General features: G+C 43.5%; 1 protein-coding gene across 1 annotated transcript in view; it reads left to right on the top strand.

Moving 5' to 3' along the window:
- Arhgap42 (Rho GTPase activating protein 42) overlaps nucleotides 1–12,161 on the top strand; it is a 224,432-nt gene extending 212,271 nt beyond the window's left edge. Inside the window, exons 20-24 of the mRNA XM_005346793.3 lie at nucleotides 748–1,131; nucleotides 1,679–1,835; nucleotides 3,702–3,764; nucleotides 9,332–9,411; nucleotides 9,852–12,161. Of these exons, the coding sequence (XP_005346850.1) occupies nucleotides 748–1,131; nucleotides 1,679–1,835; nucleotides 3,702–3,764; nucleotides 9,332–9,411; nucleotides 9,852–9,940 (773 nt within the window). The 3' untranslated portion in view covers nucleotides 9,941–12,161. The remainder of the gene's footprint in view (nucleotides 1–747; nucleotides 1,132–1,678; nucleotides 1,836–3,701; nucleotides 3,765–9,331; nucleotides 9,412–9,851) is intronic.
- Nucleotides 12,162–12,599: the final 438 nt, after the last annotated feature.

The raw sequence follows: 12,599 nt of genomic DNA, 5'->3' as shown, positions 1-12,599 counted from the left end.
ACACCAGGTTTAGTGCAGGCTAGACACCTCTCCCCATGAGCACTTACACCCAGGTTAGTGCAGGCTAGACACCTCTCCCCATGAGCACTTACACCCAGGGTTTGTGCAGGCTAGACATCTCTCCCCATGAGCCGTGTTCCAGTCAGCAGCCTGTTTCATGTGTTACTATATTCACAGGAGGAAATGAAACAAAAGCAAAGCTTCTTTCCTAGGCTGTCAGCAGCTTGTAATTTGTCTTTGAACAGATCTAATACCTGTAACTAAGAGCTACCTGTGAGCAGAAAAATAAAATGCAAAAATACGTCTCTAATAGAAATACGTTTCTTCCATTGATTTTAAAAATATATAATATCGTGAAAGGAGCCTATTTCTCTTACTTCTGAGACTTATGTCCCAGGCAGCCTTTGTCCAACTTCAATTCAGTCCACAATGCTCCATTACAGTGGTTAATTCACAGGACTACAGGAAGTCATCCTGGAGACTGTGTTCAAATCACATTCATCACCATCAAAGCCGAACTTTAAAGCCTTCCTCTAGCACTGAGGATAGTCTACCATGTAGGACCCATGGCACTAGGGCCCACCACACCAGGCCTGCCACACCAGTGCCCACCACACCAGGCCCCACCACGTCAGTGAGGTGGGGCGGCTATGAAGGGCAGGGTGGACTGAGGGCAGGAGGGCTTTGGTCATGCTCTTTGGTGTTCCTGACCTGTTGCCACTGTTGCCCTTGTCTGCCTCCTCTCAGGTGATTCCTACAGCAGCAGCCCAGATAGCACACCCATGGGCAGCATAGAGTCGCTCTCTTCCCACTCCTCTGAGCAAAACAGCACCACTAAGTCAACTTCCTGCCAGCCCAGGGAGAAGTCGGGTGGCATTCCGTGGATTGCATCCCCTTCATCTTCCAACGGACGGAAGAGTCTGGGTCTCTGGACAACTAGCCCAGAGTCAAGTTCTCGAGAAGATGCAACAAAAACAGATGTGGAGTCAGATTGCCAGAGTGTGGCCTCGGTCACCAGCCCGGGGGATGTCTCTCCCCCCATAGACCTCGTCAAGAAAGGGCCCTATGGGCTCTCAGGACTGAAAAGAGCCTCTGCCTCCTCCTCTCTCAGATCTATCTCTGCAGCTGAAGGTGAGAAAGCCTGGATCCCATGCTGGGTCGCACTGCCCCACTGTTCCTGGGTGGACGTTGAGGGGACTGATCAGGGACAAGGTTAATGGAGGGACTACTGAAACTTCTCTACTTTATATTTGAGGGTCTTTTTGTTTGTTTGTTTGTTTGTTTGTTTGTTTTTGGTTTTTCGAGACAGGGTTTCCCTGTGGCTTTGGAGCCTGTCCTGGAACTAGCTCTGTAGACCAGGCTGGTCTCAAACTCACAGAGATCCGCCTGCCTCTGCCTCCCGAGTGCTGGGATTAAAGGTGTGCGCCACCACCGCCCGGCTTCTACTTTATATTTGAATTTGGATTTAAAAACGTCTGTGTGCTGTGAATCTTTCCATCTCTGGGGGAATAAGGTCTTGTAATTGTAGATTTTGATCTCCCTAAGTGATGGACTGCTGTATCCAAAGAACATTCTGTACCTTCGCATTTCTTGTAGGAAAATGATACCTATTGTTGTATGTTTTTGCTATTGTTATGACTAATAGTACCTTGTATATTTTCTTGGATTTTCTTTTTAGGAAACAAGAGCTACAGTGGATCCATTCAAAGCTTAACTTCTATAGGTTCCAAAGAATCACCCAAAGCCACATCGAACCCAGAGCTGCCTCCAAAAATGTGCAGGAGGCTAAGGCTAGACACTGCTTCCAGCAACGGCTACCAGCGACCAGGCTCAGTGTGAGTTAGAATGAGTTTGTATTCACTATGTCTCCTTACGGTGCAGTGGGGTTGAGTCTGCCCTGAAAGAATCCAGGGGTCTGTAGTTAAATGTTTCATCTATAGAGCTGGTAGCTTTAACGTCTAAGCTCTCTGTCCTCTTCAATAAAGAACAAGAGGGTTACTATAGGCGCAGGCTATCGTGGACCTCACAAGTTATCGCCTCAAAGGCTGTCCCACAACCAGAGCCGTGGCTTAACGGAAGATGGGAAAATAGATGTATAAGAGAGAATATGGCCTTTGGAGCTAGGGACCTTTCCATTAAAGCTACACACTCAGCTTCAAGCTCCCCCAGAATGGTTGCTCCCTACATGTAAGAGTTTTCTGTCTGAGATCTCACGGATGGGACAAGGCTAGAGACAACCAGGATCACAAAAGGCAATGGGAAGAGAGTACTTCTCAACGAAGCAGTCACCAGAAGTAGAAAGTTTGTAGGGCATAGCTATATAAATGGGAGCAGCAAGGGTGTGGGGGGAAGAATGGGAGCCTGAAGAAGGAAGGCATCAAAATCCAGAGAAGAAGCGCCTCTTCCTCTGCTTTCATGTTCATGGCAGATGCTGCGCGTTTCCCGTTGTCTGTGTGTCTGCACTCACACTAGGTATCTTCACATGTGTGGCCTCTTCTAATGGTCTCATTTCAAGGTGTGCAGTATGAGCATGAGCTATGAGTGTGGTCTCTTCAGAGACAAGAACAGATGTCTAGGAAGTTGAAGAGCCCTGGGTCCCCGACCTTCAGGTTCTCTGTGCCATACCATCTGTTATATAAGGGTGTTCCTAATATTTTCATTATTTGTAGAAAGCTTAGTAAGGTATATTACTAAGTTCACCCCTCTGTCCTTTAGGAGACAAAGCCTTCCGGTTGTTGTTGTTTTTTTTTGGGGGGGGGTGCCTGTTGGGGGTCTGTAAAGAATTTTAACTAAAGATGGGGCCAGTGAGATGGTTCAGTGGATAAAGGTGACTGTCACCAGGCCTGAGGACCTGAGTTTCATCCCAGGACCCACATTGTGGACAGAGAGAATCAGCTCACAAGATTCCCCATGCACACAAAAAGTAAATAAATTAATAATAATTTAATTACTTCATTATAATGAGTAAAAAAAGTTTGATTTAAAAAAAAGTTTAGGAACTCATTCATGGAATTTAATATTTTTGGTAAATTTAAGAAATATTGTGATTATCAAGAATGATTTGACTGCATTTGCTCCCATTTTATAGTTACTAGTTCCTCACTGTCCTCCTACCATCAAACATACACACTCTATGACTGAAGCAAGATGCAAACCAGCAAGCTCATTTAGTAGACATCTTTCCAGAGCTTTCTCCTTTTGCTTTATAGCAAAGGCTTCTACCTTAGGAAACACAGGAAATAATCATAGCTCCCTGTGCTACGAGAATGAACAACAGCTCCTCTTCTGTCACGTTGATGGATTTTTTGATTCTTCCCTGGTACCGCACAGGAGCCAATAACATGCTGTCTGCTGGGAGCTGCGTGGGGAGGGAATGTTCTCTCTGCTGTGACCTGCTTTCTGAGGTAAAAAGGAAGAGGACAGTAAGAGCCCCAGGAAACAAGTTATAGGTTTATTAGAGTCTCGTGCTCTGTGAGATGCAGGTTGCAGCCAAAACCCTTTCTCGTTAAAGCAAAAAGCAGTTCCACTGTGTCTCCAATTTAGGTGGCAGTTCCTGTTTTGTCTTATCTGCTCAGTAATCCTGAATATCCCATTGAGCAGAATGACTTATCAGATTGACTTCATTTAAAAATATTAAACTATTCTGATTTTTTAAGTATTGTTTTTAAAATTTACTCAGTGCATTGAAAAATATTTTTCAGAGTGGCAGCAAAGGCTCAACTATTTGAAAATGCTGGGCCACTCAAGCCGGTTTCTTCAGGACGGTGAGTTCTCAAAAGCTTTAACACAATAAATAAAGTAGCAGGAATATCACCACATTGTGTTGATATAACATAATTTGTGGCAGCCTCCACCTCAGTTTTTCTCATAACGAAATAAGCCAGTGTCCAGTGGTTTTAGCCAGGAAGAACACTTCTGCTAATAGCATCATGTCATATTGTTCCCATGATGCCTTTCTTCTAAAATGTTTGGGAAAGGATTGTAGCTGGGACTGTAACTCAGTTGATAGAGCACTTGCCTGGCATACACAAGGCGCTGGTTTAATCCAGCCCCACATAAACTAGGTGCTGTAGTGTACACCTATAATCCTAACATGCAGGAGGTAAAGTCATGAGGATCGGAAGTAGAGGATCAGCCTTGGCCACATGGCAAGTTTGAGGCCAGCCTGAGATACATGATGAAAAGTTTCTGTACCCCGATAAGTCCCTCCACTGATGCCATAATCCAAATCAGACCAAATCAAACCAAATTAGAGAAAGCCCAAGTTTAATGGATACCAATGCTTCCAAGGCTTTCCAGCCTCACAAAAGAGGAGCTGGGGAAAAAAGACTGGAAAATCACGTGTTTGTTCTGAAGGGGGAGAGGCAGTTTAAATACCTTGTGGGAATGGTCTTGAGCATCTTTGGGGAGGGGTCGTCATTTGGTGGGCTTCTTCGGGGGTGGAGTCTGGACTGAGGCAACTCATAGGGGAGGAGGTTTGGGAGGGAACTTTCCCCCAAACATGCCAGACTCTTTGGCTATATGGAAGCCAGTGGCTGGGGTGAGGCCTTAACCCAAACATTCCAGATTCTTTGGGTATATGGATGCCAGGGGCTGGGGTGAAGCTTCCACCCAAACACCTGAGACCACCCTGCAGATCCCCTCCAAAAGAGTGAGGGTTTGAAACAAATTTTCTAAGAATGGAAATCTCTGTAATTAGTTGCCTCTGTGTGCACTTCTGATAATAGTCATTTTGAGTGTAATTGCTAAAAGTATATTCTTGACTTTTAAAAGTTATTGTTTCTCTGGAAGAATCTTCTAGAAAATACTGCACAATATAGTGCGGGATTGCAGAGCTAGGAAGCCCAGGAGCCTTTGTTCCTTCTGGACAGGATTTGGTTCAGTTTCTAGTCTTCCAAGTCTTTGCTCCTTACTGCTTCCTTCTCCAGTTCCTCCATCCTCCTCCTGTCCCACTTCCTCTAATCTGCAGTGGAATTTGGGTTTGAATTTGAATGATAGAATTGCATGAAAATGGGAAAATGGCCAGTTTCCCTAGGGTCTCCTTTTGGAGGAGTTATTCCATACAAGCATGCAAATGAGATCACTCCTGAGCAGACCCGTCTCTCTCCTCTCTGCTGGACTGGAGCATGTTTTAGCTTCTACAGCTGGATAACTGGGTCCGTGAAGCAAAGAAATCATGGATAGCTTATTGCTCTTTATTTCTTCTGAAAGCTATTCAGCCAAAGGTTTTTGTTGTCATTTTGAGTTTTGGGTGTTTTTTTTTTTGTTGTTGTTGTTGTTTTGTTGCTGTTGTTGTTGTCTGTTGTTTTCTGTCATTTTTACAAAAGTGTTTAAACTTTCCTAACAAGCCTGTCTTAAAGGCACAGCCATCTTGGATATCCTCGGGGCTGTTAGGGCTAAAATGGGGGCTTTTGCAAGTCATGCCCCAGAACTTTAATGAGATAAACCAGGCCTGTCCACCTGTCCTCAGTAGGCTAATTAAAGAGACAGGAAATGGTGAAAAGGGAGAGAGGAGATTTATTTAATGTGGCTACATTTAGGAAAAGAAACAAAAAGGAAGTCTGGTTACATTCTCTTAACAAGTCCATCTTTGGGGTCCTGACAAAAGTTTTTTGTTTAAAGGTAAGGCAAGAGATATAGATAATGAAGCAGTTCCAGTCAAGGAGGGATCTGGTCCATCATCCCTGTCTTCTTACATGGTGGTCTGATAAGTTGTCAGAACTAAATAAAATCCATTCCAGGAAGAGAAGGTCCCCCTTTGGGAATACCAGGCTTCTGCTTTTTCCTTCTTCCCATGAGACTCCTGGAGGAATTCCAGTTCCTTGGAGACCATTTTTTCAACAGTCTCATAGCCAAAAGGAAGACACAAGTCTTCCCTCCTGCCGTGATGGTTGTAGGCACATGCCAGTTATTAGAGTCTATGGTGGCCTTCAAACCCTTCAGCCTTGTTTAAAGTCCCAATATAGTTTGCATACTTGTTTTTTGTTTGTTTTGACTTCTGATGAGGAATCACACTGCTGTCTCAGTAGGATAATTGCTGCACTGCATAAACCTGGCACTTGCCTGTCCAGATATCTTCACCTGTTTTCTTCCCAAGAAGGCACAGGAGTGCTGAGCTGACATGTCACAACAAACTCATTTCTTCAACATTGCTGTCTCACGACCTGTAGGACACAACCCCTAAAATCATTCTGCATATTAGATAGTTACATTACGATCATCACAGTAGCAAAATAATAGAGTGAAGTAGCAATGAAATAATTTTATGTTTGGGAGTCACCACAACATGAACTGTGTTAAAAAGGTTTCAGCATTAGGAAGGTTGAAAGCCACTGTATGGCTGAATTGCTCCACTAGATGGAGCCTTTCTATTATGAAGTGCTAAGTAATCTTTCTGTTGAGTCAAAACTCAACAAGCCACCCCACTCTGTCCATACAAAGACTGATTCTAAGACCTTCCTTCCAGGGTACAAACTTCATAGTTGATCACCCTCTCATATTTCATGCACTGCATTTGCATAATAACTACTTATATCTGCCTGGATATAGCCATCTCTAGACTATTTAAAATACCTAGTACACATACATTCTATGTAAGCAGATGTTTCCACGTTACTTAGGAAATGCTGACCAAAAAAAAAAAAAGATCTGTATGTGTTCAGGACAGATGTATTTTTCTCTGAATACTTGAGTGTGTTTGGTTGAATCTGTGTTTGAGAAAGAGGCTACATATGGAAACTGACTAAAACTATAATTACGAAGATAGCCCAGGAGAGCTTTGGTGAAGTGAGAAGGCAGGCCTATGATAAAGACACGCTCACATGTTTAACAAGCAGTCTATGCATTTTAATAACCTTACATTCTAAAGCTGAAATCAACTTCTAATAGGTTTCAGCAGAGACTTCCAGGTTTGTAATCCAAGGTTTCTCTCCCTCCTGCCAGTTCCCGAATAACCACTCAGAGGCTTATATTAATTATAAATGCTTAGCCAATGGCTCAGGTTTATTGTTATCTAGCTCTTACATTTAAATTAGCTCATTTTTTAAATCTATGCTTTGCTAAATGGTTCATGGTTTGTTACTTTTTTTTTTTTTTACATGTCTTGCTTTCTCGGTTGCTGGCTGACTCTCTTCTTCTCCTGTATCTCCGCTTGGTTTTCCAAACTGGCTCCATTTTACTTTTCCATAGACCAAAGCAGCTTTATTTATCACCCAGTGAGAGCAACACATATTCACAGTGTACAGAAAGACCATCCCACAGCATGGGCTCCCTTTGTCAACTAGCCCAGTACCCATGGACAGCATCCTTGATTTTCACTGAGTCCTATACAGTGAACCACACATCCCCCTCAGGGTCCTAATTCAAACCTTTGGGTCATCATTTTAGTGCCTCATGGTCATGCATTTCAGTAGTCCATGCTCTCCATTTAAATGAAGGTCATAATTCTGCACTTACCACACTGGATGTGAATATAGACATTAATGTTTTTGAAATATATGGCAGGTATCTTAGAGGTGTTCTCTACCTCAAAATAACTATCATTGTTGCGATTATAATTGAAATCAGAAATTATAATCATGTGAAATTTTCAAGCTTCTAATCCGTTTCTGAACATGGTAGTGAGGTCTTTTGTACTGTTGAATGGAACTGAGCTGCATATGGGGCCTTTCCAGGCTTGTCCCCTACCTGTTTGGTGTTCCTTCTGAGCAATTCACAAAGACCCTGTTATGGACAGGATGGTAGAGTGAGTAGAGGCAGGAGATGTCTAACCATCATTTTAGTGGATAGCCTTGGGCCAAACAAAACCCCTGAGAACCACGTGGGTCCTGGCTGCCGCTGAGCAGAGAGTAATAATCAATAAAGTATGCACTCAGTTCATCCAAGTGACTTCCCAGAGACTGTGGCAGAGAGGATACTCGGACATTCTGGATGGAACTGGCGGAAACCTGTCGGCAGGACTTTTCAGGACTGGTCTCAGGATGGACCCATGCTTACAGAGGGCAAGGAAGAGGTGGGCAGAGAAGGATGCCAAGTGTCTGAGGATAAGCATCAGGAAAATGGTAGTTTTAGTTTCTAAATTCTGTTTGTATTTATAAAAGGAGACAGGAATGTTTTCGACTTGAGTTGAGGAGCTGGGGGACAGGTGAGACTATTGGAAATGAGTCAGAAGAGAACATGGCATTCTATGTCGTAGAGAAACCTCCAGACATCAGTGGCTGCGTAGGTGGAGGGGACGTGCCTGGCAGCAGAACTTGCAGAGTGGAAAAAAGAGAGCACAATGGTCTGGGGGAAATAGTTTTATGACCCAGGCAGAGGACAATGAAGAGTGGACGGGAGAAAGCCTGGCCTACAGTCACTAAAGCTGGGAACAGTGCCTAGGGACTAGGACACCATCGGGTTTTGATGGACGTGAGATTGCCCTTGGCTTGCTCTGGAGATACTAAGATGGCAGGTGACCAGAACAGTAAACTGATAGGTTGGAGGGTGCCGGGGAAGCCATCAAATCAATAAAACTGGAAATGACATTGTCTTGGGCTCTGCTGCTGGAAGAGATGGTAGGTGGAGTCAGGAGTCCAAAAGTCACAAGTCTTTGGAACACAGTTGAATGTGGCAGAGGAGAGGGGACTTGCTGGTGATGTACTTCCTGGTCAGCATTGGATGATGGAGCTTTAGTGTTGGCGCCACTGTTTCTAGGTGAGACATCACACAAAAGCCCCAAATCCTGTCAGCTCTTAGGACACCAGACTCTCTGGCTGCACAGAGCATGTGGCACCAGGTGTAGGGTTTGCTCTGTGTGTGTGTGTGTGTGTGTGTGTGTGTGTGTGTGTGTGTGTGCATGCGCGCATACATGATGCTGTTGTTGTTTTTAAAGGGTACATAAATACCTTTCTGGGTTGCAAAGCCTGCATCTGTGGCCCTCACTTCCCTGACAATGAGGTGGCACTTGCTGGCTATTCAATGCTAACCTCAGCTGCTATTCTAATATCACAACTAATCAATGTATTCACCATATCTTTGGAGCTGAGGAAACCTGAAAATTAAAGGGAGGGGGTGGAGAGTAGCCTGTTCTTCAGCTTTCTAACAAATTATGCATATTTAAAACCAGCCTCTGCTCTTCATTAGGAGTTGCATTGTCTCCTTAGGATGAAGGCTTTCCATTGCATCAGTGAAGCACGGTTGTAAAGATCCCAACAGTCTGTGAAGAACACACTGATGGAGACCTCTTTGTGCACATTTTATTTTATATTCTAATTAACATTAACATTAGCTAAGAGTAGTTTTCTCTATCTTTGAATTGAATGTTGTTTTATAAACTGCCTTGATCTTTCAGCCAAGCCAAAGCCATGTACTCCTGCAAAGCAGAGCATAGCCATGAGTTGTCCTTCCCCCAGGGGGCCATCTTCTCCAACGGTGAGTATGAGTGTCGTTTACTGAAGGGACATGGGGCCAGGGCGCTTAGACAGGGTCAGCTCCTTAGGCTTTCCTCAGTGAACACATCCCCCTTTTAGATCCCAGCCTCCCTTCTGGGAGCATTTACTCACTTGTCCAAACCAGACATGGAAGCGCAGGGGGATTGCCAGTTAGAGAACAGTCAGAAGCTACATAATGAGTCTTACAAGGCTAGCCTGGCAAGTACGCCTTGTTTACAAAAAATAGAGGAGGGGGTGGTGTTTGGGACAAATACAGTTTATCTAATTGTGTGAGTACAAAGAACTTTCCAACTTTGGAGAGACTGTACCCCAATAACCTGTGTACATAGATTCTTAGGTGATTGTTGGTTCATTAGTTTACAGTAGGTGTTTGAAGCTGAGTCACCTGAGTAACCTTCGTTTGTTTCCTCCTTTGACCAGTACACCCGTCAGTGGAGCCAGGGTGGCTGAAGGCGACCTATGAAGGCAGAACAGGACTCGTCCCTGAAAACTATGTTGTCTTCCTCTAATAGTATTAGTGGATGGCAGTATCTTCATGGTATCCATGGTAACACATAATAAGTGCTCTGATTTTATCTGACACAGATATGGGGGACCAGCCACTAAATGAAAACCCTCTGTTTGTCTCCAGTTCTTCACCGGCAGACCAAGTAGCTCCCAATGATGGAAAGAGTAACACAAATGTTTTCATCATAGCCGTTGCTTTGGACTGTTTTCTTACTTTTAAAATAATCTTGCTGTTTTATTTTTATTTTTTGAAAAGAAGTGATTTTTGACAGTGTCTGTTCTCCAGAGTTGCAGAATCCCAGATACTGAGCTCAGTTCTGCATCCTGTAAATTTGGAAGTGAGAAATCTACTGTACCCGTGTTGAGATTTTTCTTCATTGCTTGGTTGTCTCTGGGGAACCTTGAAGTCATTACTTTAAGAGTGTAATTTAAATCGTTCACTTATTATTTTTGTTTTTTAAATATATTGTTTTTATGTGTGGTTGTTTTGCTGGTCCTAAACATTTCAAGAAAATCAGTCATTGTTTTATCCTAAGTATATTTCTATTTGTTTTCTAAGATGATAGTATTGGAAAGCAATAATGTATATGAAGTCTGTAAAGAAAACCGAGTTAAGTCAAACACTGATCCCTCCGTAAGCAGTCCATTAGAATGCTCGACGGCTTCTGTGGGTTACGAGCAAAAATCCGCCGAGTGTACAGCCTAGGGTTAAAAAGTTTTGTGGCGGGCTGGACTTGACTTGTGAACCACAGATGAACAAACCCTCCTTTAGAAGTTATGTAAACCTAACTTGGGACTTTTACAAATTTCCCATTAAAACACGCGTGCTAATAAACCACATGTGCACATCTCCTGCTTCTTAAGCCGCATCGTGACAGTGCAGTGACAGTTACGGTAAACTGCGATGGTGATGTGCAGCTTCCAGCTGCCCCACCTGCACCGCTAAACTCTTCAGGTATTCCAGTGATGGGGAAGTCTTGGCCTCGGAGACGCTCTTACACAAACAACAAGGACATTGTTTGGAAATTTGAACTGGGAAGCTCTGTCTTTGAAACCTTGTTTAGTTGAAACAGAAAACAAACACCAGGTACTGGGTTCTTAGGCTACAGAGTATGAATTTTTAAGATTTACTTATTTATATGATTATTTTGTTCATGTGTATGTATGTGTACATGTATGCCTTTACCCACGGAGGTCAGGAAAGGGAGGCAGCTATGAACTGGAGTTACGCATGGCTCTAAGTCACCACACGAGTACTGGGACTCGAACGCTGGTCCTCTGGAAGAGCAACAGCGCTCTCAGCCACTGAGCCATCTCTCCAGCCCCAAACCGCACAGTTTGAAAGCATGTCACCATCACTAGCAGCCATGACATTTACAAAGGTTTTCTTTCTATAAATTCTTCTGAGTTATAGAACTCAGAGAGCAGCGAGCTATTTACTCTCCAGCTACAGGGCATCAATAAAATGTTACATAGCAGCCATGTCTTCTAACATAATCTCTTTCAACAATTCCAAAATACAATTCCTGTGAGTGTCTACAATGGCAAAAAGCCTTTTTTCTCCATAGTCGGAAATAGTGTCTCCCCAGATTCACTCCACTTGGCTTGTTATCTAACTGATTCCTTCAGTTTTCTCTAGTTCATAGACTCTCGGGGGTCTGAAAGTGTATGAAGCTGTTTTAGCCTGCCATAGCCTAAAATCTTCATTCATTCTACATTGCCTAAGTATTTCTAGAGATAGTAGGCTGAGCATGTATGCAACACTATGCCTCAGTGCACTTATGCTGTTAAATGAAATAAGGCAATGATTTAAATTAGCCAATAACAGCATACAGACAGATACATCCAGAAATACCATCAATGAACTGAAGGCAATGAATGGAAAACAGCTCATAAAAGTTGAAATACAATAGGAAACTGATAAAAGTTTGGCTCTTTCTCTTTCCTCCCAATGTTAGTCCTTGTGCACTCAATGAGGTATTGCTTGGTCAAGGTGGGTGCCTAGTGGCTTTTAGTATACCAATTCATTGCTGTCTCTGATGACCTTTTTCTGAGACAGAAGGTAGCTTTTATCATGTACCAGCTATCTACTCTATATGGCCCTGCAATGAAACCTCATTGTTATCACCCCTTGCATCATGCTAGATCAGGGTCCCTGATGGGAGGCTGATTTTCTTTCTTTTTTTTTCCGCTTATTTATTTATTAAAGATTTCTGTCTCTTCCCCGCCACCTCCTCTAATTTCCCTCCCCCTCCCCCAATCAAGTTCCCCTCCCTTGTCAGCCCATAGATCTATCAGGGTTCCCTGCCCTGTGGGAAGTCCAAGGACCACCCACCTCCATCCAGGTCTAGTAAGGTGAGCATCCAAACTGCCTAGGCTCCCACAAAGCCAGTATGTGCAGTGGGATCAAAAACCCACTGCCATTGTTCTTGAGTTCTCAGTAGTAGGGAGGCTGATTTTCTTGCAAAGACCAACTTGATAGCAAAGACCCAATGTCTTCCTCTGCTGCTGCTGTGCAAAGAAATCTCAGTTTTAATTTAGCAGACCAGAACATTCTTGCCTCCCAGTTGCTTGAACTAAACCCATGGATGCTGGCCAAGGACTTAGAGTTTTTTCTATGTAAGATGTGGGTATAAAATGTAGCTCTTCTTTCTGATGGTG

This window comes from Microtus ochrogaster, chromosome 5 (assembly GCF_000317375.1).
Source record: "Microtus ochrogaster isolate Prairie Vole_2 chromosome 5, MicOch1.0, whole genome shotgun sequence".
Taxonomy (NCBI): domain Eukaryota; kingdom Metazoa; phylum Chordata; class Mammalia; order Rodentia; family Cricetidae; genus Microtus; species Microtus ochrogaster.
Note: the sequence above shows the minus strand (reverse complement) of the source record. Positions and strands in the feature narration are given on the sequence as shown.